This window comes from Lissotriton helveticus, chromosome 12 (genome assembly GCF_964261635.1).
Source record: "Lissotriton helveticus chromosome 12, aLisHel1.1, whole genome shotgun sequence".
Lineage (NCBI taxonomy): Eukaryota > Metazoa > Chordata > Amphibia > Caudata > Salamandridae > Lissotriton > Lissotriton helveticus.
The window spans coordinates 26196173-26217325 of NC_136073.1; the positions used below are offsets into that span (position 1 = coordinate 26196173).

At 48.4% G+C, this 21153-nt stretch overlaps 1 protein-coding gene across 14 annotated transcripts in view; it reads left to right on the plus strand.

Moving 5' to 3' along the window:
* LOC144799137 (uncharacterized) overlaps positions 1 to 21153 on the plus strand; it is a 234288-nt gene that overhangs the window by 74114 nt on the left and 139021 nt on the right. For all 14 annotated transcript variants that reach the window (XR_013603760.1, XM_078670338.1, XM_078670342.1 and 11 more), the window contains 4 exons: positions 5321 to 5449; positions 5844 to 7202; positions 7863 to 7968; positions 8062 to 8369. Coding sequence is in view for 13 of the 14 variants with exons in the window: in XM_078670338.1 (XP_078526464.1) it covers positions 5321 to 5449; positions 5844 to 7202; positions 7863 to 7968; positions 8062 to 8369 (1902 nt within the window). In the remaining variant the exon portion in view is untranslated. The remainder of the gene's footprint in view (positions 1 to 5320; positions 5450 to 5843; positions 7203 to 7862; positions 7969 to 8061; positions 8370 to 21153) is intronic.

Sequence of the window (21153 nt, forward strand, 5' to 3'; positions counted from 1 at the left end):
ATATCCTCTTCAAATTCTTCTATAACATTTACTTTTGCTCTTTCTACCTTTTTGTGGCCAAAATTTCCGCACACACTGGCGAAGTGCCCTACCTTCTGGCATCTCGTACATCTTTTTCCTGTAGCTGGACAGCTCGTAGAATCTGCCTTGTGGTTATGTGAACCACATCTATAACATACAAAATTCGCAGGATTAACAACAGAATTAGATTTGACATAACGATTACTATTATACTCCTTTCTTCTTCTATCATTGACATATGAAATACTGGTATTATTTGAAACATTCGATTTGGCCAACTCTCTTCTACCCTCTAATGAACGTTCGATTCCCTTAGCGATGTCTATAACTTCAGACAACGAGGGATTTTTGCACGCTAGCAACCTTTCCTGAATTTTGATTTCGTGACAATGGAACACGAACTGATCGCGTAAATATTCATCAACTCTGTCACCGAATCCACATTTAGCAGCTAACACTCTCAAACTGCCTATATACTCCTCCACGTTCTCAGACTCAGTCTGTTTCCTCATTACGAATCTGTGTCTCCCCACCATTATATTTTCTGCTTCATCAAACTGTCTCTCCAGTCTCTTGATGGCCTCTTGAAACTCATCCAAAGGAATAAATTGTCCTGGCTCAGGTTCAAACTCAGGCAAACTACTAAACATTTCTTGGCCAGCAATACCTAATAAACCATAAAGAATAGCTTTTTTGCGTTCTGGATCGAATCTTTTACCATTTATTGCCACCAAATAACTGTCAAATGCCCTGTACCAACTTTTCCATGGCATGACTGGCTTGCCTGGCGTTTCAAGAAAATGTGCTGGAGCACTGAAATTGCTTTCATTAGCCATTTGTGAAATATTTTCGTCAAAAGTCTCGTATTTAATGAACCACGCAATTTTGAAAACGATATTGCTTGTGAATTTTATTACAATTTGAAAAGAATTCGTAAAATTTCAAATACCTGAAAATCTTTACTTCTCTGTATTTAATGGAACTAGAACACGCTAATAAGCACTGCCGGTAGTGAGGAAAAGGATTGCTCAAAATGGCGGCACGCACACCAATGAGCGTAGTGACGTGCACACGTTGACTCGACTCTAACAGCTGGTGCCGAATCTCAATACCGATAATGATGACGTGCTGACGTCAACTTGCTGAAGACGGTTGACAGAAGACAGTTGGTCCTGTCCACCGTTTCCTCACAGGTGCAGCATTATCTCAAGCTGACTGAAAAGCAGGAAAAAAAAAAACTGTGTTACATTCCGCACATTTTCCACGGCAACGAACAACATCTGAACTTGCCTGGAAACTTGATACGATCAGCTGCTCCTGAGATGCTCAGCTCCGACGGCTTCGGTTCTGGTTCGAATCTTCCTCTTAGCTGCCGCGAGGCTTTACTGGAATCTTGACATATTTTCAAACATAATAATAAACTACCGTTAATATCAAGCAAACTCTCGTGAAATAAAGAGTATCGAAGACTTGCCTGAGATAACAGAACATCCTCCGCAACTACTCCTCCGCAAGCTCTTTCTTTCGCATCCCGCCCTCGTCGCCAAGATTGTAGTGACAGTGTATAATGAATTAATACACAAGCAGAGTCCTTGGAATATGTATTTATTTCATACAAGAACTTGCGGGGAGGAAAAGGTGACCGACAGGGAAGAAGGTGAAACTGTCAGTCCCGTGTTGGAATGCTGACGTCATATTTATACATAATAACAACCTCAGCTGCGCGAGCCGTGTGGCCAATAACAAGAGGTCTATCAGAAAACAACTAGACCTACAACAAAGAGCTTCTTGCCCACTCATTTTCTAGGAGGCTTAATTAGTATTCCAACTCCAGTCCTGGAATATTTTGTGGAAAGTTATACATTCCGAAAGTCTATTTGTCACGAATGGTCGAAAATAAGTAATATGATTGTTAGAAAGTGAGGGTGCATTGGGGCAAACAATTAGGAATACTGTATGAGGGCCTCTGCTATGGGCCTACCAATTGCTACCTGCTAGTTAGTGCCTCTGCAGGTGTAGTATGATAAACAAGCATTAAAAATGCAACAGGTCTTGCCTTTTATAAAGTTAAAGCCATTTGCTTTGCTATACCATAGTGGAGAAGTGTGGCTCAATGGTTAGAGCCTCAGACCCTGATGCAGAAGTCTAGCCCGGGACCAGGGTTTAATTCCCCGCCTCGGCAGGTCTTGGGCTCAAAATTCCACGGACCTGATAATTCTCGCCTCGGTGCCTATTCCAATCATGGAGTCCCACTCTGCAACTCTGGGCAATAGCTTGCTTAATCTCCACAACAGCCCCCACAACGCTAAGGATGCCTGGCCTCCACCTTGGGGGTGCCCAGGAGTGGACACCTCACAGGGAAAGCCAGGATGGGTTACATAGCGGTATTCATACAAGCGCCTTGAGACCCTTGCGGGTGAGTAGTGCGCTATACAAGTATCAATTTACAATTTACAAAGCAAATGGCTTTAACTTAACCCAAGGCGAGATCTATTGCATTTTCAATGCTTGTTAGACAAGTAACCTCCCATTTCACTGTAACTCCTTTTGCTCTAATTCTTTCTCTGCTCCCGTTTCTCACAAGCACTTTATATTTTTCACTTACATGGGCACACACGATTGCTATGGTGTTTAAGTTTTTTTTTTTTATAGGGAGATGTGGCAAAATGGCCATAGCTGTCAACTTTGGCCATTGGAAGCAGGTTTGAGTTTGATTTGGCTAGAATCGCTGGATATTGAGCTAACACCAACCTACTTGTGCAAAACAAAATTAATAAACCCTAATTTATCAAATAATTGTTCGCTGAGGCGAAGTGATCTGTTGCTCTTGGGCCAAGTTCGTGTTAAAGAGATTGGTGGGGCGGCAATGTATTACACAGAAGTATATCAATTACCAATTGTCCACGGAAAATAATCCAGCCTCTCTGTAATTATTTATATATTGCAATAGTTTTATTTATTGGATAACAAACGATAACTTGTTTTGACTTCTCCAGGTTAGGATCACACGAAAATGTTTAACAAAAAAAGTAAACAAAGAAACCTATGTTCTACAGTTTGTTTGGAAATACTAGCTTAGAGACCCTATTGATAAGGTCAGATGATAAAGTAATATGCAGCATTATAAACCAAAATCAATGCAGTAAAGATGCAGCCTGTATATTTAGTTGGAAAATTTGACCAACATGAAAGCTCGGGGCCTCAATTATAAAGAACTGGAATTTCTCAATTCTTTGGGTTTCTATAAGAAGCAGTTACCCAATAAATAAGTGTTTGGAGCAGGCCAGCCACAAACTAAGTAACTATACACTAGCAGGCACACAGGTGCTAGCCTCTTCAGAAAGGTTTGCATGTATGCGCTGCGGAGTCTCCACCCGTTATACAATGTTGAGGGCCTCCACTGACTGTCCATGGGCATAGTCCTTACAGTGCAGCCAGTACCGATGACACCAGGATCTCATGTCCCAAAGATCCTGCTTGACCCATTCCCTCTCCCCCCCCCCCCCCCCCAATCTAGGGATGTTGCCAGTGTTCCTTGCTTAAGTGTCCATGGCATTCTCCCTGTGCTACTCCCTTTATCTTCTGTCGTTCTTACCCTTTGCTTTTAGGTCGCATATGCATGAACTACCAATCGCATTAATTCTACTTCCCTTCAGCTGCCTTGTTTATTGGCCAAGGAGACCAGGTCACATTCAAAGGTGAAGTAGCCCAACACCACACGCTGCTGCAATTCTGCCTTCATCTTTCCCACCTGTGCGATGGTCAGGCAGAGGGAGAGGTTGGCCTCGTAGCCATAAATTACCAGAGCCGCCAGGATGTTTAGAAGAAGCTGGGTGATGCAGGGGTCTATGGGGTCTGAAGACTCATACTTCAAGGCTGCTCTGCCATTTGAGGCTAAACCTTCACTTAAGGTGGTTTCACCTCAGGATAAAAACGTGTATGGTTGCATCACCCTGTTTAGAAAACATGCATTTGATAGTGTTTATCATTATATATATTCCTGCAAAGCATATCATAACAAAACATAGCATAGCATAACAAAACACAGCATAGTATAGCATAACAAAACAAAGCATAGCATAACAAAACCTAGCATAGCAAAACAAAGCATAGCATAACAAAGCATAGCATAGCAAAGCATAGCATAATAAAACAAAGCATAGGATCGCAAAAAAACATAGCGTAGCATAACAAAATATAGCATAACAAAACACAACACATAGCATAACAAAACATAGCAAAACACAACAAAACATAGCATAGCTTAACACAACAAAACATAGAAAAACAAAACATAGCATAGTTTAACACAACAAAACATAGCATAGCAAAACAAAACAGCCATATTTACTGCCAGCCTTACTTTTGAAAGTAAGGCCTATAAGTACAAAGTGCGAGTTTACTCACTACTTGCAAGTTTGCAAAACACATAAATAAAACACATTGTCGTTACAATGCCAATAGCTCTAACTTGCGTAAATGCGAGACCTATTGCATTGAAAATGCTTGTTTTTCTTGTTTGCTTCAACTTTTGTATCCGCACAGCGTCCTCTTCACACACGCTGTGTTTCATATTTCGGTCGGCATTTGCATTGTGGATTTAATTGCTTTTCTTTTTAGGTGTGCACCTTTTAAGCAACGTTCCCACTTTCATTTTGGCCATAGAGTCCTGTTTCCTGCCCTGTGCAGTCTCTCCCATCACCCAGCCCCCCACCACCTCTCCGAGTTCGCTGCTTGTATTTTATGTGATTTGACTGAAATTACGGGATGTTGAGGCAAGACTCGAACTCCCGAGTTGGAAGCTCTGGCCGCACACCCTTCACGGCATATTTGATGCTATTTCATTGCTGTTTTTTAAAATGTTGCCAGATGGAGGCATTTATAAGATCAAATGCTGTTCAAGTCAGATTGCGTGCTGGCTCTCCTCACCGATTTCATTTTCACCATTGTATCTTGTTTTCTTGCTCATAGCAGTCTGCTCGCCCTGTGCCATCTCACCCTATCCCTATCCCTTCACCATGCCCCCACCACCACTCCGAGATCACTACTTTTATTGTAAGTGACTTGCCCAAATTCATAGGACACCACTTCCTCATCAGAGACTCGGCTCCCTAAAAGTTCCTGGGCCTCACAATATGCTGCATTACTAAATCCTTATATGGTCCCAAAGGCGAGAGCTATTGCATTTAAGGGAGCCTTGCTTCCGTTTCTGGGAACAGGGCCTTGTATGTAAAACTAAGAATGGTAGTTGTTTTTTTTCTTCAAAGCCTATGCAAATTTTCTCTTTTCTTTTGTGTAGATCCAAAAATGGCAGCTAAACGAATGACAAGGGAGATATTTGATGCCGCCGTGCAGAAGAAAGCCCGTAAAGATCTGCTCACCCGAGATGAAGCCATTGAAGAAACACTGCATGAGTTGAAATTACCAGGTGACTTTAGTATAATTTGTATTTTTGAATAGTTAGCTTGTTATTGGTGTAAAAACAAACCAAGTGGTGGCTGCTACGAGGTAATGTATATATATTTTTTTTATTTTTATTTTTACTCTATAGAAGTGACACATTTGCAGCAACGGGGTAGCTTTTAATTCCTGCATCATGTCAACATGTTATAACAAACCTGCACTGCTAGAATCTTGTCCCACCATTAGATGTACAAGTGTTGGGAATTGAATAGTCCTCACGTAGCTCAGTATTCTTACTACTGGGGTGACAAATACATTACAATATACAACAGCATGCATATTATAGTCCGAAATGTTGTGCGTTTATAGAAACAAACCATTTTCTGTACATTAAAAATACATATTGTTTCTGTTTTTAGCTGGTGTCACTAGACCGAGTTCTAGGACGGAGAGGTATGATGATTATCTGGAAGCTGAAAGATATGGCCGCGACGGACCAGGACGCAGCGGGCATGAAGATCCAATTTGTGGTGATCCTATGCGCAGTCCACATGATGCTCCCCTGCAAAGTTCTCGTGATAGTGGGAGCCGGAAAGAAGATTCTAGAAGGGACCCATTCACCAGGCCTCCAGTGCGAGAATCTGAAAGCAGCCCATTTGATCCTTTCACTGAACGCAGGAGATCTAGAAGCCCTCCATCAATAGTTAAGGATTGCTTAACAGAACGTGCAGTTCGTTCTAAGTTTGACAAAGATGACCTTCGCAGGTCTCGAGATGCATCTTATTCTCGTAAACAAGTGTTTCCTAAACCTCATGCCACCCCTCCACGTCGTGAGTATAGTCCGCGAAGGTCACCTCCGCATGATTTTGTGCCACCTCAGAGTAAAGTTTCCCTACGTAAGAAGGGAAAAATCCCACATGAGTGGTGGACAAAGATTGTACCACGAGGTCGAGGGGGAACCCGGCGAGGCAAAAAACGCAAGGGAGCAGATTGTGCCCCTAATGTAAAAATTCCACTTAGAAATGACCCTAAAATCGATTTAAATGACGATGCCAACATTTTTCACAGGTATGGTAATCGGTTGATACGATGGGCTGGGTTTGACTCCATTCGAAAGAACATTCATTTCATGGCTGAACAGGATCTGTTGTTTCAACATGAGACAGAAGCATGTTCGAATGCAGTTATAGCTTTCAAACTCTTTCTCACAAAAACTTATAGAGATTACTGCTTCTTCTTGGCAATGGATTTTATACACCCATACCTAAAATGTCCTATTATAAACCATGATCTGCTGGGCATGCTGATAGACACAAAGGTTGTGAAAACAGAGAAATGCTTTTTCGAAATAATAAATCCCTTTGATGGAGGAATGAGTAAAATGCAGGCTGGGATTCTGAAGAGCATTGTACCTCTGCTAATGGCTTGCAACAACTATGAGCTGAGACAAAAAGTGTGCTATGATGGACCAGAAGATATGTCGAATACCTTTGAGAAGAATGTTTTTTTATGCCGCCAGTCCCTTGTCCTCCTTGGGCAAACCTTTGCCCTAGCAACATCAATCCGGCAGGAAAACGTTTTGGAATCAATCGGTATCCTGGACGGGGCACCAAACCCCACAGATCACCAAAACCTCACAGGCCCCTTCCTGTTTGCAAAGGAGTATATTTACCGGTTGAAAGATTGGCTATCAGAGAGAAGTTATCCAATCGGCATGGCCCCTTTACCTGTGAAAAAAGTGAAAGCCCCAGAAGTTAAGGTTAAAAATGAAAACAAAGGTAAATAACTTGATTTCAAATATGAGTTTTCTTTTGTGTTCAGGTCTGAACGTTTTTGCACAGGAGCTGGATCCAGATGTTTGTATGTGTGTTTATTTGGCTGGTAACGCACCCATGATCTATAGAATCCCCTCATTGTTTGAAGTATGCAAGGACACTTTCAGTATGACAGTGTGTAGTTCTTTCATCTTAGCCAGATCCACTGGGATTATGTGATGTTGCAGTATTTCTGTATATTTATGTATTTGCTGCATTTGCCACATAAGCCATCTGCAGATCTTTAAAAAAAAAGGTAGTATGTAAAACTGATCCTCATTTTGTAAAAACTCACCAATGCATGTGGCTGTGCAGTGGAAGGCTTGCCTTGGCAAAGGGTGACAAATCTTTCTTTCGCTTATTGATGGATTTAGCTGCTCAACTGGTACTAACCAGATGAAACCATTCCTCAGCATGTGATCACTTGTAACAATGACAATAATGAACCAATACTATCACAATGTGCAGCATCATTTGTCCTTTCTTGCCACGTAAGTTAGTGAAACCTGCCACATCATTTGGTCCTCCCCGCTGCGTACTTCCAGTAGGACTGGACTAAGAAAAGTGTAGCAAGACAACTAATTATAAGATCTCAAATGCTAACAGTTCTTTGTTCTGCCTTAGACAAAAAACCCGCAGATCCCAAAATTGTTGAGACCATAGGCAAGCTTACGGAACACTGTATAAATCTATTTAAAGGGAAAAAGACTGAAAAGCAACCAGAGTTATGGTAAGTTACGGAGTCCTGTTAGTATAAGCTAAAGAGATTACAGGAAGCGCAAGGAACTCTGATGAAATTGGTAATTATCAATTTGTGTTGCAGGTTCTTTTTTGACGAGAAGAGCCCAGAGTACCAGTATTATCGTACAAAACTTTTAGAGACACAGAAGGTGCGCCAAATTGTAAAGGATGGAAGACAACAGACCGCCAAACCAACTGCAGAAGAAGCTGCTGCTGAGTCTGTGAAACGGATAGAGTTTTCACGAAAAGTACGAGAATTCAAGACCAAGCTATTCAAGAATGTAGCGCTTGCGAAGCGCCGGAGGCTGAGGGCAGCTTCTGAACCGCTGCAAGCACCCAAAGTCTCAGAGCGTGCTGCACCTGAGGAAACCGGTCTTCCGAGCGCAGAAGGTAGGTGATCATTGGACTTCATCCTATTGCGGTTGTACCACAAAGGCTTTGTCTTTCAAATATCTGTGTATATATGAACCTCACAATCAGTTGTGTATAGTACAACTATGGCTGATAGATTTTAGTTCATGATATTGTGAGATGAAAACCTGTGCACATTCTTACTCTACAGCTACAGTAGTACAGAACAGCTTCCATTGTTGGTGTATCTGAAAGAAACAGGATAGTATTAGATTCCTTACCTTAGAATATCCCCAGGCGTCAGACTGGATCCGGAGACTTTTGCGTAGCAGTACCCCTGCACGTCGGTAGACGTCGTCTGCAGGTCCGCGTCCGTCGTCGGCGCCGGAATGACGTCGTCAGAGTACTTGGACGCCGCCCTCGCGCCCTGACGTCAGTTCTTCTTTTTTCCGCGTGTCAGGACCACACCCCAGGCTCCCCCCCCCCCCGTACTGGTTTATATTGCCGACATGAGAGGCACCGAACGGCGTTCGTGGCAGCCGCCTTCCAAGCCTGCCAGCAACTTACGATCGGCCGCGCGCGGCGCAGGCATGTCGTCTCCGCCGCGCTGTAGGAACTACAATGCCCAACAGGCCGTGCATGCGCAGGCCGTTCACGGCATATATGGCGGCCGCCAGTCAGAAGCGGCTTCGGATTTTGCCGGATGCTAGCTGAAGCTAGCATACCCCGGGAGAAACGAGGCTGGCGTTTGTCTCCCTTTCTTCAGAGCGGGATCTCCTGAGCCTCTAGGAACATTCCACTGGCAGTTTGGCATCAGTGCTTGCCAGCTGCCTCATAAAGGGGGAACAGGAACTATCGGCAGTGGGAAGTCCTTCAGAGCAGGCAAGCCCCTAAGACCTGCTATGGGGTTCAAAGCGGTGACTTTAACCGCTGGGGCAGTAACCCCGCAGCATAACTCATACCCTGCCGCAGCAAGCGGAACTCGAGCGGCATTTTCGGCCTCTGCTTTGCACAGTGTCCTCCGTTGGTGAGCTACCAGGACGGGGGCTCTTGTGGAGGTCGGTTGGCCCCTACGGTTCGCTCGGCATTGTCGGTTGAGAGGGGTTCCGCCAGGAGTTGCTGAACGGCGAAGGGTATCGTTGAATTTTCTTTATTATTCATTTCCTGGATGTGTAATCTTTACTTTGGTAATGCATTAAACCGCCTAACAGTACTATACCTCGTTGTCTGTGCGTTTGTATTTACTTTCGTATGCAGATTAGGGAATGACTATCTAGTTCTATGCCTCTGTCTCACTCCCACAGGAACTCCGCAGGCAGTCGTTGGCTTTGTGCACTGCAGGCATTCCTCTGTGGCTGTTCTCGCGGGCGTCAGGTCGACCCTGAGGACCAAGAGGTTCACACCACGCCAGCAAGCGCCGATCCGGAAAAATTGGTACCCATAGTCAATATTTTGACTAACTTTTTCGATCATTTTTTGATCAAGGGATTTGTCGAGCGCGCTACTCGCCCGTTAGGGTCTCAAGGCGCTGGGGGGGGGGGTCGCTACTGCTCGAAGAGCCAGGTCTTGAGTTGCTTCCTGAAGGCGAGATGGTCCTGTGTCAGCTGGAGGTGGGGAGGGAGTTCCATGTCTTGGCTGCCACGTAGGAGAAGGATCTTCCGGCGGTGGCTTTGCAAATACGTGGGTTGATGGCAAGGGCGAGGTTGGTGGGTCGGCGTGTAGAATTCAAGTCGGTTGTTGAGGTACTTGGGGCCTGCGTCATGGAGAGCCTTGTGTGCGTGGGTGAGCAGTCGGAATGTGATTCTCTTGCTGACGGGGAGCCAGTGCAGATTCTTCAGATGGGCAGAGGTGTGGCTGTGGCGGGGGGATGTCCAGGATGAGTCTTGCTGAGGCGTTCTGAATGCGCTGTAGTCTTTTCTGGAGCTTGGCTGTGGTTCCGGCGTAGAGGGTGACCGTCTTCCTGGTTGTGGTGGGGATCCAACGGAAGATTTTCCGGAGCATGCGCAGGGTGTTGAAACAGGACGATGATACGGCGTTGACTTGCTTGGTCGTCGTGAGGGAGGAGTCCAGGATGAAGCCCAGGTTGCGAGCGTTGTCTGTGGGTTTGGGGGTGGTGCCAGGGCAGGTGGCCACGAGTAGTCGTCCCAGGCAGAGGGGGATGGTCCGAGGATGAGGACTTCCGTCTTGTCTGAGTTCAGCTTCAGACGGCTGCGCTTCATCCATTCCGCGACGTCCTTCATTCCTTCCTGGAGGCTGGCCTTGGCGGTGGCGGGGTCGTTGGTGAGGGAGAGGATCAGCTGTGTGTCGTCTGCGTAAGAGATGATGTTGAGGTTATGTTTGCGTGCGATGGCCGCGAGGGGGCTCATGTAGACGTTGAAGAGGGTGGGGCTGAGCGAGGAGCCTTGTGGGACGCCGCAGATGACTTCGGTAGCCACGGACAGGAACAGGGGGGAGGCGGACTCTCTGGTTTCTACCGGCGAGGAACGAGGTGATCCATTCTAAGGCCGTGCCTTAATTACGGTGTCGTTGAGACGTTGTATCAGGGTGCGGTGGCATACCGTGTCGAAGGCTGCTGAGAGATCCAGGAGGATGAGTGCGGTGTTTTCCCCGTTGTCGAACATAGACCTGATGTCGTCTGTGGCTGCGATGAGGGCGGTCTCAGTGCTGTGGTTTGCTCGGAAGCCGGACTGTGACGGGTCGAGGGATCAGTTTGTCTCGAGGAAGGTGGAGAGTTGTTTGTTGACCGTCTTCTCGGTGACCTTGGCAGGAAACTGGAACAGCGAGATGGGTCGAAAGTTCTTGAGGTCCGTGGGGTCCGCGGTGGGTTTTTTCAGGAGGGCGCTGAGTTTGGCGTGCTTCCAGCTCTCTGGGAAGGTAGCCGATGCGAAGGAGCTGTTGATGACGTCGCGGAGTTGGGGTGCGATGATGGATTTGGCTTTGTTAAAGATGTGGTGTGGGCATGGGTCGGTGGGAGAGCCGGAGTGGATGGTGCTCATGGTGCGAGCGGTGTCTTCGGTGCTGACCGGGTTCCAGGTGCAGAGGGTGGTGGTTGGGTTCGCTGGTTCGGTGCTTGGGTGGTTGGTCGGTGCGCCGAAGCTGTCGTGTATGTCGGCGATCTTGCGGTGAAAGAACGAGGCGAGGGAGTCGCAGAGGTCTTGCGAGGGTGTGATGTCGTTGTTGCAGGCGCTGGGTTTGGAGAGCTCTTTGACGATGCTGAGGAGTTCCTTGCTGTTGTGGGTGTTGTTGTCCAGGCATTGTTTGTACGTAGGTCTCTTGGTGGTACGGATCAGTTGGTGGTGCTTCCGGGTGGCGTTCTTGAGGGCTGTCATGTTCTCTGGTGTTTGGTTCTGGCGCCAGGTTATCTCCAGGGAGCGGCAGGTTTTCTTTGAGTTGATGAGGTCGTCCTTGAACCATGAGGCTTTCTTGCTGTGGGGTCTGTTGGGTGGTTTCTTCAGTGGTGCAAGTTCGTCGGTGCAGTTGGTGAGCCTCTGTGCGAGGTTGCGGGCTGCTTTGTTGGGGTCCATCGTGATGGTGGGTGGGTTCTGGCTCAGGGAGGTGGTGAGCTGGTCGGCGGTGATCTTGCTCCAGCTTCTGCGTGGGGCCAGTTGCGGGTGGTGGTGGGTTGTGGTTTTCTTGAAGGAGAAGTGGGCGCAGCTGTGGTCTGTCCACTGGAGTCCTGTGGAGTGGCTGAAGGAGATGTGCTTGCTGGAGGAGAAGACAGGGTCAAGCGTGTGGCCGGCGTAGTGGGTGGGGGTGTTCACCAGTTGCTTGAGTCCGAGGTTAGCGAGGTTGTCCAGTGGTGGTGGTGGTGTTGCTGTCATTGTTGTTCTCCAGGTGGAAGTTGAGGTCCCCTAGGAGGATGTAGTCTGGGGAGGCGAGGGCATGTAGGCTTATGAAGTCTGCGATGGTTTCGCTGAATTGGGTGCGTGGTCCCGGGGGTCTGTAGATTAGGGTGCCCCTGAGGGTGGTCCTGGGGTCGGTGTGTATCTGGCCGCCTGGTAGGAGCTCTGTCTGAGACCTCCCGGGTTTGGGAATCCCCAAATTGGTATTTATCCCCCAAAAACCCTGCCATCCACATCTCGCAGCAGCACGCCACCGGGGTGCCGCAAGCTGCGTACATGGATAAACAAGGATCTGGATTCTGGACTTACCTTTTAGCAGAGGAGCCCCGAGAGAAGATTTCCGCACTCCGACTATCTTGGCCGACTCTTGAGACACCGCTGCGCCCTGTTGGGAAGCGGGTCCTCTATTTACTTTGCCAGGAGGTCGCCCAGCGAGTCCTAAGTCGGGCTCGGGGTGCCCAGGTGTGGAGCCCTCCCCGCATGTTGCATCTCCCCCAGCCGGAGTCGATACCGCCGCTCGCCCCGCTATGCCACCAATGCTGAGCCCGCCTTTCCGACCACAGCTGTTGCCGAAGTTGAAGCCCGTGCTGCTGAGGCCATTTTTAGGTCTCGCTGGAGCACGGAGCTTTAGCTCCGCCTCCAGAGAAATCTGTAGTCTTCAGTAAGGGACACTTGAATACGCCCTCTGTTCCATTGGCTAGCTCCATAAATGGAGGCTAGCCATTGGAACAGAGATCTGTCCGTCATACACGGACCAGATTCTGGGGCGTTCCCGAGATTTTTTCCCTGGGCGTTCCCTCTGTGTAGTCATCGGGCAGTGGGCGGAGTTTCGTTTTTTTTTGGGGTGTTTGTGTCCGTCATTATGCCGACCACGGCCGCCGGAAGAAATCCAGGTGAGTGCGTTCCTTTCCCGCCCCCCCCCTCCGCTGTCCGTTCCTTTCCCGCCCCCCCCTCCCGCTGTCCGTTCCTTTCCCGCCCCCCCCCTCCCGCTGTCCATGCGCCGTTCCCCCCCCCCCCCTCCCGCTGTCCATGCGCCGTCCCCCCCCCCCCCCTGCTGTCCATGCGCCGTTCCCGCCCGCCCCCCTCCCGCTGTCCGTACCCGCCCCCCCTCCCTGTGTGCCCGTAGGTGCTTGTTTCTATTCCAGTCTGTCCCGGGCTATCAGCCGATCGGTGAGTCTCACTCAGGGATGCCAAATGGCCTCATGTGGTTGGTTACTATTAGTGTCATTACTCTTCCCACCTCAGCCACTCTTAATTTGAATTTTAAAATATTTGTAGAGCGCTCTTATACCGGGACGGTTTTATGGCGCTGGATAGCTGTGGATCAGTGGAGGCGGAGAGGAGGACTAGGCTGCTGCAGATCTGGAGAACAGAAAGGTCTTAAGTTGCTTGCGGAATTCTAGATAGGAAGGTGACGTCCTAAGAGCAAATGGGAGTGAGTTCCAGAAGGATGGAGCCAGCACTGCAAATCTGGCCCCCCCGGACTTCTGTTTCCTGAAGCGTGGAACAGACAAGAGTGCCAGATGAGTGGAACGAAGTTCTCTGGAAGGGAGATAGGGGGAGATGGCTTCGTACAGGAAGACAGGGGCGGTCCCTGATCTAGCCTGATAGGTGATGCAGCCTAGTTTGAAAAGGGCCCTCTCCCTCACTGGAAGCCAGTGGAGAGACTGCAACAGGGGGGTCGTGTGATTGAACCTAGGGAGGCCAAAAATCAGGCGGGCCGCCTGATTTTGAATCAGTTGGAGTCGGCGGATCAGGTAAGCCGGCGCACCGTTGTAGATAACATTCCCATAGTCGAGGCGCGAAAGCACCATGGCCATGAGAATGAGTTTGAGTGCAGCGGCGGAAAAGAAACGAGAAACCCTCCGGATGATCCGGAGGGAAAAAAAGCAGGCAGACACAACTGAACTGGTCTGCGTATGGAGAGTGAGGAGGGGGTTGATGAATATGCCCAGGGTTTTGACTTTAGGGACTGGAAGGGGGGAAGGGCCAAGTGACGGAGGCCAGAAGGAAGGGGACCAGGGACTGCAACCACCCCCCGTCAGGACCAATTCGGTCTTGTCCGGGTTTAATTTGAGGTGGTTGCAGTTCATCCACCCTTGGATAAAAAGCATAACCTTCTGGAAATTGGAAGAGGAAGAAGGGGAAGAGGAAAGGTTGAAAATAAGTTGGAGGTCATCGGCGTAATTAAACACCGAGACCTCCATCTGCTGCAAAGAAAAAATGAGGGGTGAGATGTATAAATTAAATAACAAGGGGGACAGGGAAGAGCCTTGTGGGACTCCGCAGGTCACCCTCCTAAGAGGGGCCGTGAAGTTAGCAAGATGAACAGCCTGCTCCCGGTCCGTCAAAAAGGAACGGAGCCAGGCAAAGGCCGTGCCCCCGATGCCCGCGGCTTGGACACGGGTCAACAAGATGTCATGGTCCACCGTGTCGAACGCGGCGGACAGATCTAACCGGACTAGGGCCTGTGGTCGGCCAGTATCAATGCCCTCCCTTAGTTGGTCCATCACCGACACAACTACCTTCTCGGTCGAATACAGCGGGCGAAAACCCGCCTGGCGGGCGGAGAGGCAGCCCGTGGATTCTACAAATGAGCTCAGAGACCTGGTGATATGGGCCTCTGAGACCTTTGCGAGATATGGAAGGAGGGAGATAGGGCGGTAGTTGGAGGGCAAAGAAGGGTCAGCCCCCGCCTTTTTCAAAATAGGGATGATGACTGCCGACTTGTGGGCGAAGGGGACAATGCCAGTGCTGAGGGAGTGATTGATAAAGGTAAGAGGAGGAGAATAGCAGTTAGAGAAGAGCTCTTTTAGAACAAATGCAGGGCCAATGTCCTGAGGGGAGCCCGATTTGATCCGGGTCAGGAGGGGAAGCCGGGAGTCTCGGGTGAGGGGAGGAAACTGAGTGAATGAGGGAATAGGGGGAGTAGGGGGAGCAGCAGGTGGTGCCAGAGATGAGGGGGGATGTTGGCCTTAATGAGGGCAATCTTCTCGAAGAAAAAGGAATTTAGGGAGTTACAAAGGGTTTGGGATGGGGGGATTTTGGGGGTCTCCCTATCGGAAGCAGCAAGCTCATGGACAGTGGTAAAAATCTCCTCTTAATCTTAAACAGCTGTGTGAATACTGGGAAATGCCAACATTTCACTTCCCTGAATTGAATCCTTCATAATGTGTGGGTCTCTCCACCAACCTTCGCCATCTACGAAGCCGCACAAGCCCACCTCCCGGACTGTCGCTATATGACGACGAGCCAACCGTGGCGGGCAGTGGCACTGCCTCTGGAGGGAGCAGTTAATGTAATTCATCTGGCGCGAAGCAGAGGCCAAAGGAAGCCTGTATTGTTTGTTCCTAATCGTGTTTTCAGGCCTACTCCTGCTCCAAATGTATTTTCTTTCCTTGGTAGCGCGGGCTGTCACAGTGCAGTAGCTGGAAACTATAGGGGTTAACTAAGCAAACACCGGCGACGTCACTCGGCGTCCCTAACGGAAACAAAAACGGACAATGGCATACAAGCTCATTTCACGCACTCAACGTGAAAATAACGGACAGCTGGTTACCCTAGCTAATAAAAATGAAACATCATATTATTCTGCCTGGATTTACGTGCTTGAAGGCGCTTGGCCGGGGCCAGAAGTTGGACCGCTCCAGGAGCAAGTAGGAGACAAGCTCTCACGCGCAGGCCTGCAGCAGTCATGACGCTATGCGGTAATTAGCATGACTGCCGTTTCCGCGGTTACGTGACCCACAAGTAGCTCATTTGGACACGCGAAATGACCCTGAAATCTGTGGCGCAATCCGGTGCCAGAAATGTACGGAACGATTATCCGCTCTCCTCCTCCAAAAATTGCCGGCAATTATAAGGCAACCCAAGCCTGCCGGGCCTTGACAGCCGTCAGGGTATCAGGTGCCAAGACTTGGCACGACAGCCTAGGCGGCCTGAAGAGCTGGTGGCATTGCCAGGGCCCTTAACAGCACCTCCGGGGGACGGCTCTTGAGGCTGCCCGCCTGGGGACCGTGGGGAGTCCAGAGGCACTTCAAAATGCTCGCAATCAGTTTGCACTGGACTGGAGGAATAAAGCGATGTCACCAGTACCTTGAAAGTCCCATCGGTCTGGGATAGAGTCAGTAAGACACCGAGGCAGCTTACAGCAGACAGGTCTTTCAGAGGAAAAGCTCTGTATTTCTCGACAAGCATGTGTGTACCTCTGTCTGTTTCAGGACATCATTTTACCAGGGAAAGAGAAGGAATTGGGAAAAAGTGTTTTTTGCTGTGCGTTTTAAAGGTACCCAGTGAAACATTTCGATCCATGCATCTTCTGGTGGAAAGCCATGCGGTATATCAAATATTAGTCTTTATCCATATGTGACAAGTATGTCACAGAGTCTTCAATTTAAAGTAAGAATCTGAGCTCTGACTGCATTTTTCCTCTTCGCCCACCACCCAGTAGACACGGGTGTCAAAGACTTTCTTGGAGACAAACTCTTTAAATCTTATGACCTGCCTTGTATCCCTGACCAAATAGGGAAAATGGCGAATCTGGGAGTGGTCTCAAATCGGGTGAGTGCAGCACCCATAATTTTGTTTTTTTTATTAATGGAGTGAGTGAGGATACAAGACTTTAGCAAACAATTCGCCTGTAAGCTTGTGCATGGAGAGTGAGCTTTGTGTTCCTCGTTTTTTAGGGTCTATCCTGCGAAACACTGTTGTGAACAAAAAAGGGCTTGAACCCGCCCGTTGCTCACCATTTGTTGGCTTCCTTGGCACTCTTCTCACAGCCTTGTAATGTCACTTCAAGCCTAAAATCGTTTATGTTCCTCTCTGTGGAGCAGGGACCAAGTACTGATTGATCCAACTTAATCAGTGCCATTCCGCTGCTCCTGGTGATCGAGCTACTATTTTTTTGCTGTTTAACTTATAGTTCCCTGCAAAAAGAAGGCTTGTGACTGGCAAAAACGTGCCCAGCAGGACAAACTAAGTTGCAAAGGTTTATTTTCTATAGTTCACTTTCTTTGATTTTGCCAAGTCTTCTTTTCTGAATTTGCACTCATTTCTTTTATTTTATGTTCATGGGCGCTGTTCTCAAAAGATGAGGATTAATTTGTTCTAAATATTGCAAAGCAACATTGTTTCTTTCTTATGTGTAATTTCTGAAATGATGCTTTAACACACAATCATGCAGTACACGCAAATCCACCCAACTCCAATCTGCCCCAATCCAGCCCACCTCACACCAATCCACCCCACTTAAACAAATCCACCCTCTTCAATTCAAAGCACTCACACCAATCTATTTCAACTCTAATCCACCACACTACAATCCTCCCAACCCACCCCACTCCAATCTGCCCCACTCCAAACTGCCTCACGCCAATCCAAAACAATCTACCCTATTCCAATTTGCACCACTCCAATCCAAAACAACCTACCCCACTCTAATTCAAAAAAATCTGCCCCATATCAATCTGCACCGCTCCTATTTAAAACAATCTTACCTACTCCAGTCTGCCCACAATCCAATCTAAAATTCTTTCCCACTCCAATACAAAACAATCTGCCCACTCTAATCCTAAACAGTCTGTCCCACTCCAATCCAAAACAAGCTGCCCCACTAAAGTACAAAACAATTCGCCCCACTTCAATCGACCCTAGTCCAATCTAATCCACCCCACTCCAGACCACCCAACAGCAATCCAATCCAGCCAAATTAAATCTAGCATACTCCAATCCACCCTACCCCAATCCGGTCCAACTCAATCCAATCTACCTCAATCCAATCTACTCCACTCCACTGCAGTCCAAACCACCCCACTCTACTCCAATTTACCCCCCTCTCTACCCCAATCCACCTACCCAGTTCTGTCCACCCCTCTCAATCCAATCTATCCAGTCCACCCCTGTTCAGCCCACCCGCTCAATCCATCCAGCCCACCCCACACCAATCCTCCCCAATCCACCCAACTCCAGTCCAACTCGTCCAGTCTAATCTGTTCCGCTGCAATTCAGTCTAATCCGCCCCTTTCCAGTTCAGTTTGCTTTGTTACGTTCTGCCTTGTGAAAGATAGCCAAGTGATTGCGCCAATGGTATTGTTAAGAGTTAATTAGGGAAATCCAAACCCCATTCTTGAAGTTGCACAGTCCGATGTTGTAACAAGCACTGGCAAAAACAAGAGGTCTCACCATGAGGACGCACTCGGGTTGTCAATGTATTCCATGCCATTCAGCATCCCCGATGCTGTTCGGCATAGCTAAATAAAGAAAAAAAGTCTGTCTTGTCACCAAGATATGGGTGCTTTTGTTTTTCCGTTTTATTTGCTGATCCAAGTTAATCAGCAAATAAATGGAAAAAGCGTTGTGAAAGCGTTTTAAAAAAAAAAAAAAGGGGTTGTGGGAAGCAACATAGGGAGTAACACAGGGCAAGAGCAACGTGGGAACCAATAGCGACACACAGGGTGTGAGGAAGCAACATGGAAGGCGTAGTTGGGGGGAAACAACATGGAGGGCACCGTGTGGGCGAAGCAAACTGGCATGGGCAGCGTGGAGCTGGGGAGAAGGACACCAGGTATGAGCACATCAAGGAGGGAAGCAGAGGAGAAGCACACGGACGACAGAGAGCAACACAGAGCATGGATGTGGGAAGAGAAGTACACAAAGTAGAGAGCTGGAAAAACATGCACTCCCTTGGGAAGCTTAAACAGAAAGATGGGTACAAGTAATACGTCTATGCTCCAGGGAAGGGACAAACAGGAAAAGAGGAATTAAAGCCCACACAAGCTAACCAATTAAAAGCAACCAATTGACAATAACAAAGCCAACCAATGGTAAGCAATGGGCGGGTTCTAAGACCACTGTAAGCTGGCAATATGTCTCACAACAGACAGCACATGTGCATTTTAGTAAGCAAATCGCAAAAATTGCTTTTTGTGTCTTAAATTCTAGAGTTTCATGTTCACTGTATGGTAAACATTATATATAAGCTTATTAAAAGAAGAGGGAAAAACACTTTTTATTTAAGTTTTTCAGGTTCCATAGTAATTATTTAGCAGGATGCTGATATTATCAGAAATTACATCAAGTGCCTTCAGGCCCCCTCATCACACACAATCATATCCCATGAAATTACACTGACATCAGATGAGTTTATTGTGGAACTAAAACCAGAAGATTCATGAGACACAAATGAGTAACTATTGCTCTTTTTGTCAAACCTAAAGCATTTTTCAACTTAAATTCACCTATAAAGCCTAGCAATGCCGTATTAGGTGAAATATCTCAATGACGTACTATCAGTCAGTAAGCTCCGTAGCTGCAGTGAGATGCCAAGATACTATGCAGCTTTTGGAGGAATGCTGGCCATTCTCTCACTCCAGGAGCTGCGCACTTAGGAGTGGGCAAACCACTCCTCCCCTGGCTGTGCTTGCTTCCCTGCCTCCTGGCTGTGCTTGCTTCCCTGCCTCCTGGCTGTGCTTGCTTCCCTGCCTCCTGGCTGTGCTTGCTTCCCTGCCTCCTGGCTGTGCTTGCTTCCCTGCCCCCTGGCTGTGCTTGCTTCCCTGCCCCCTGGCTGTGCTTGCTTCCCTGCCCCCTGGCTGTGCTTGCTTCCCTGCCCCCTGGCTGTGCTTGCTTCCCTGCCCCCTGGCTGTGCTTGCTTCCCTGCCCCCTGGCTGTGCTTGCTTCCCTGCCCCCTGGCTGTGCTTGCTTCCCTGCCCCCTGGCTGTGCTTGCTTCCCTGCCCCCTGGCTGTGCTTGCTTCCCTGCCCAATCGCTGTGCTTGCTCTCCTGAGTGTGTGTGTGGCTCTGGGTGGGTGTGTGTGGCTCTGGGTGGGTGTGTGTGGCTCTGGGTGGGTGTGTGTGGCTCTGGGTGGGTGTGTGTGGCTCTGGGTGGGTGTGTGTGGCTCTGGGTGGGTGTGTTTGGCTCTGGGTGGGTGAGTGTGGCTCTGGGTGGGTGTGTATGTGTGTGTGTGGCTCTGGGTGGGTGTGTATGTGTGTGTGCCTCTGGGTGTGTGTGTGTGTGTGGCTCTGTGTGTGGCTCTGGGTGTGTGTGTGGCTCTGGGTGTGTGTGTGGCTCTGGGTGTGTGTGGCTCTGGGTGTGTGTGTGGCTCTGGTTGTGTGTGTGTGTGTGTGTGTGTGTGTGTGGCTCTGGGTGGGTGTGTGTGTGTGTGTGTGTGTGTGTGTGTGTGGCTCTGGGTGGGTGTGTGTGGCTGGCTCGGGGTTTGTGTGGCTGGCTCGGGGTTTGTGTGGCTGGCTCTGGGTGTGTGGCTCTGGGTGTGTGTGTGTGGTAGTAATTGCTGTCTGCTGAGGTCGTCCGTAGGGTACAATAGGTCTCACATTTGCAAGAGATTAAGCTAACGGCAATGTAAATGACAATGCCATTTATTTATCTGTTTTCAAAACCAACACATAAATACAAATTTTGTCATTTACAATGCCAATAGATCTAACTTTTCCAAAGGCGAAACCATTGCATTGTAAATGCTTGTTTCTCATGTGCTCATCTCCCCGCCCATTTGTGCCCACCACTGATGCCGGTGCTGAGCCGCATCTCAGTCTGCCTGCTTTCGGTGCCGGTGCTAAGCCGGCCCTCCGCTCACAGGTGAAGCTGAGCTGAAGCCGGGTGTCTTCGGCCGATGGTTGAGCCTACCCCTGCCTGCTCGCCCTCCTTTTTGATGTCATGTCCTCACGGCGCCCTGATGAACAACCGGCTCGCCTGCTCTGAAACTTAGCAGCTGACTGTTTGCCTCCTTATTGATAGTGAGCACAGCTGATGCTGGATTATAAAGCGGTGAGCGCCTCGCCATATTCTTTAGCTTTACCGACTTAACCACTTTTGAATCGCTACTTTGTAGACACCCTAGGTCGGAGGTTGTTTGTGATGGCCATCGGAACTGTTTTTGTACTGACGCATTTTTAGTGAGGGCATTTCATAATTGATGATACCATAAATTGCCATACTCCTAGCGAGTGAAAGGGGACTGCTCCTCACAC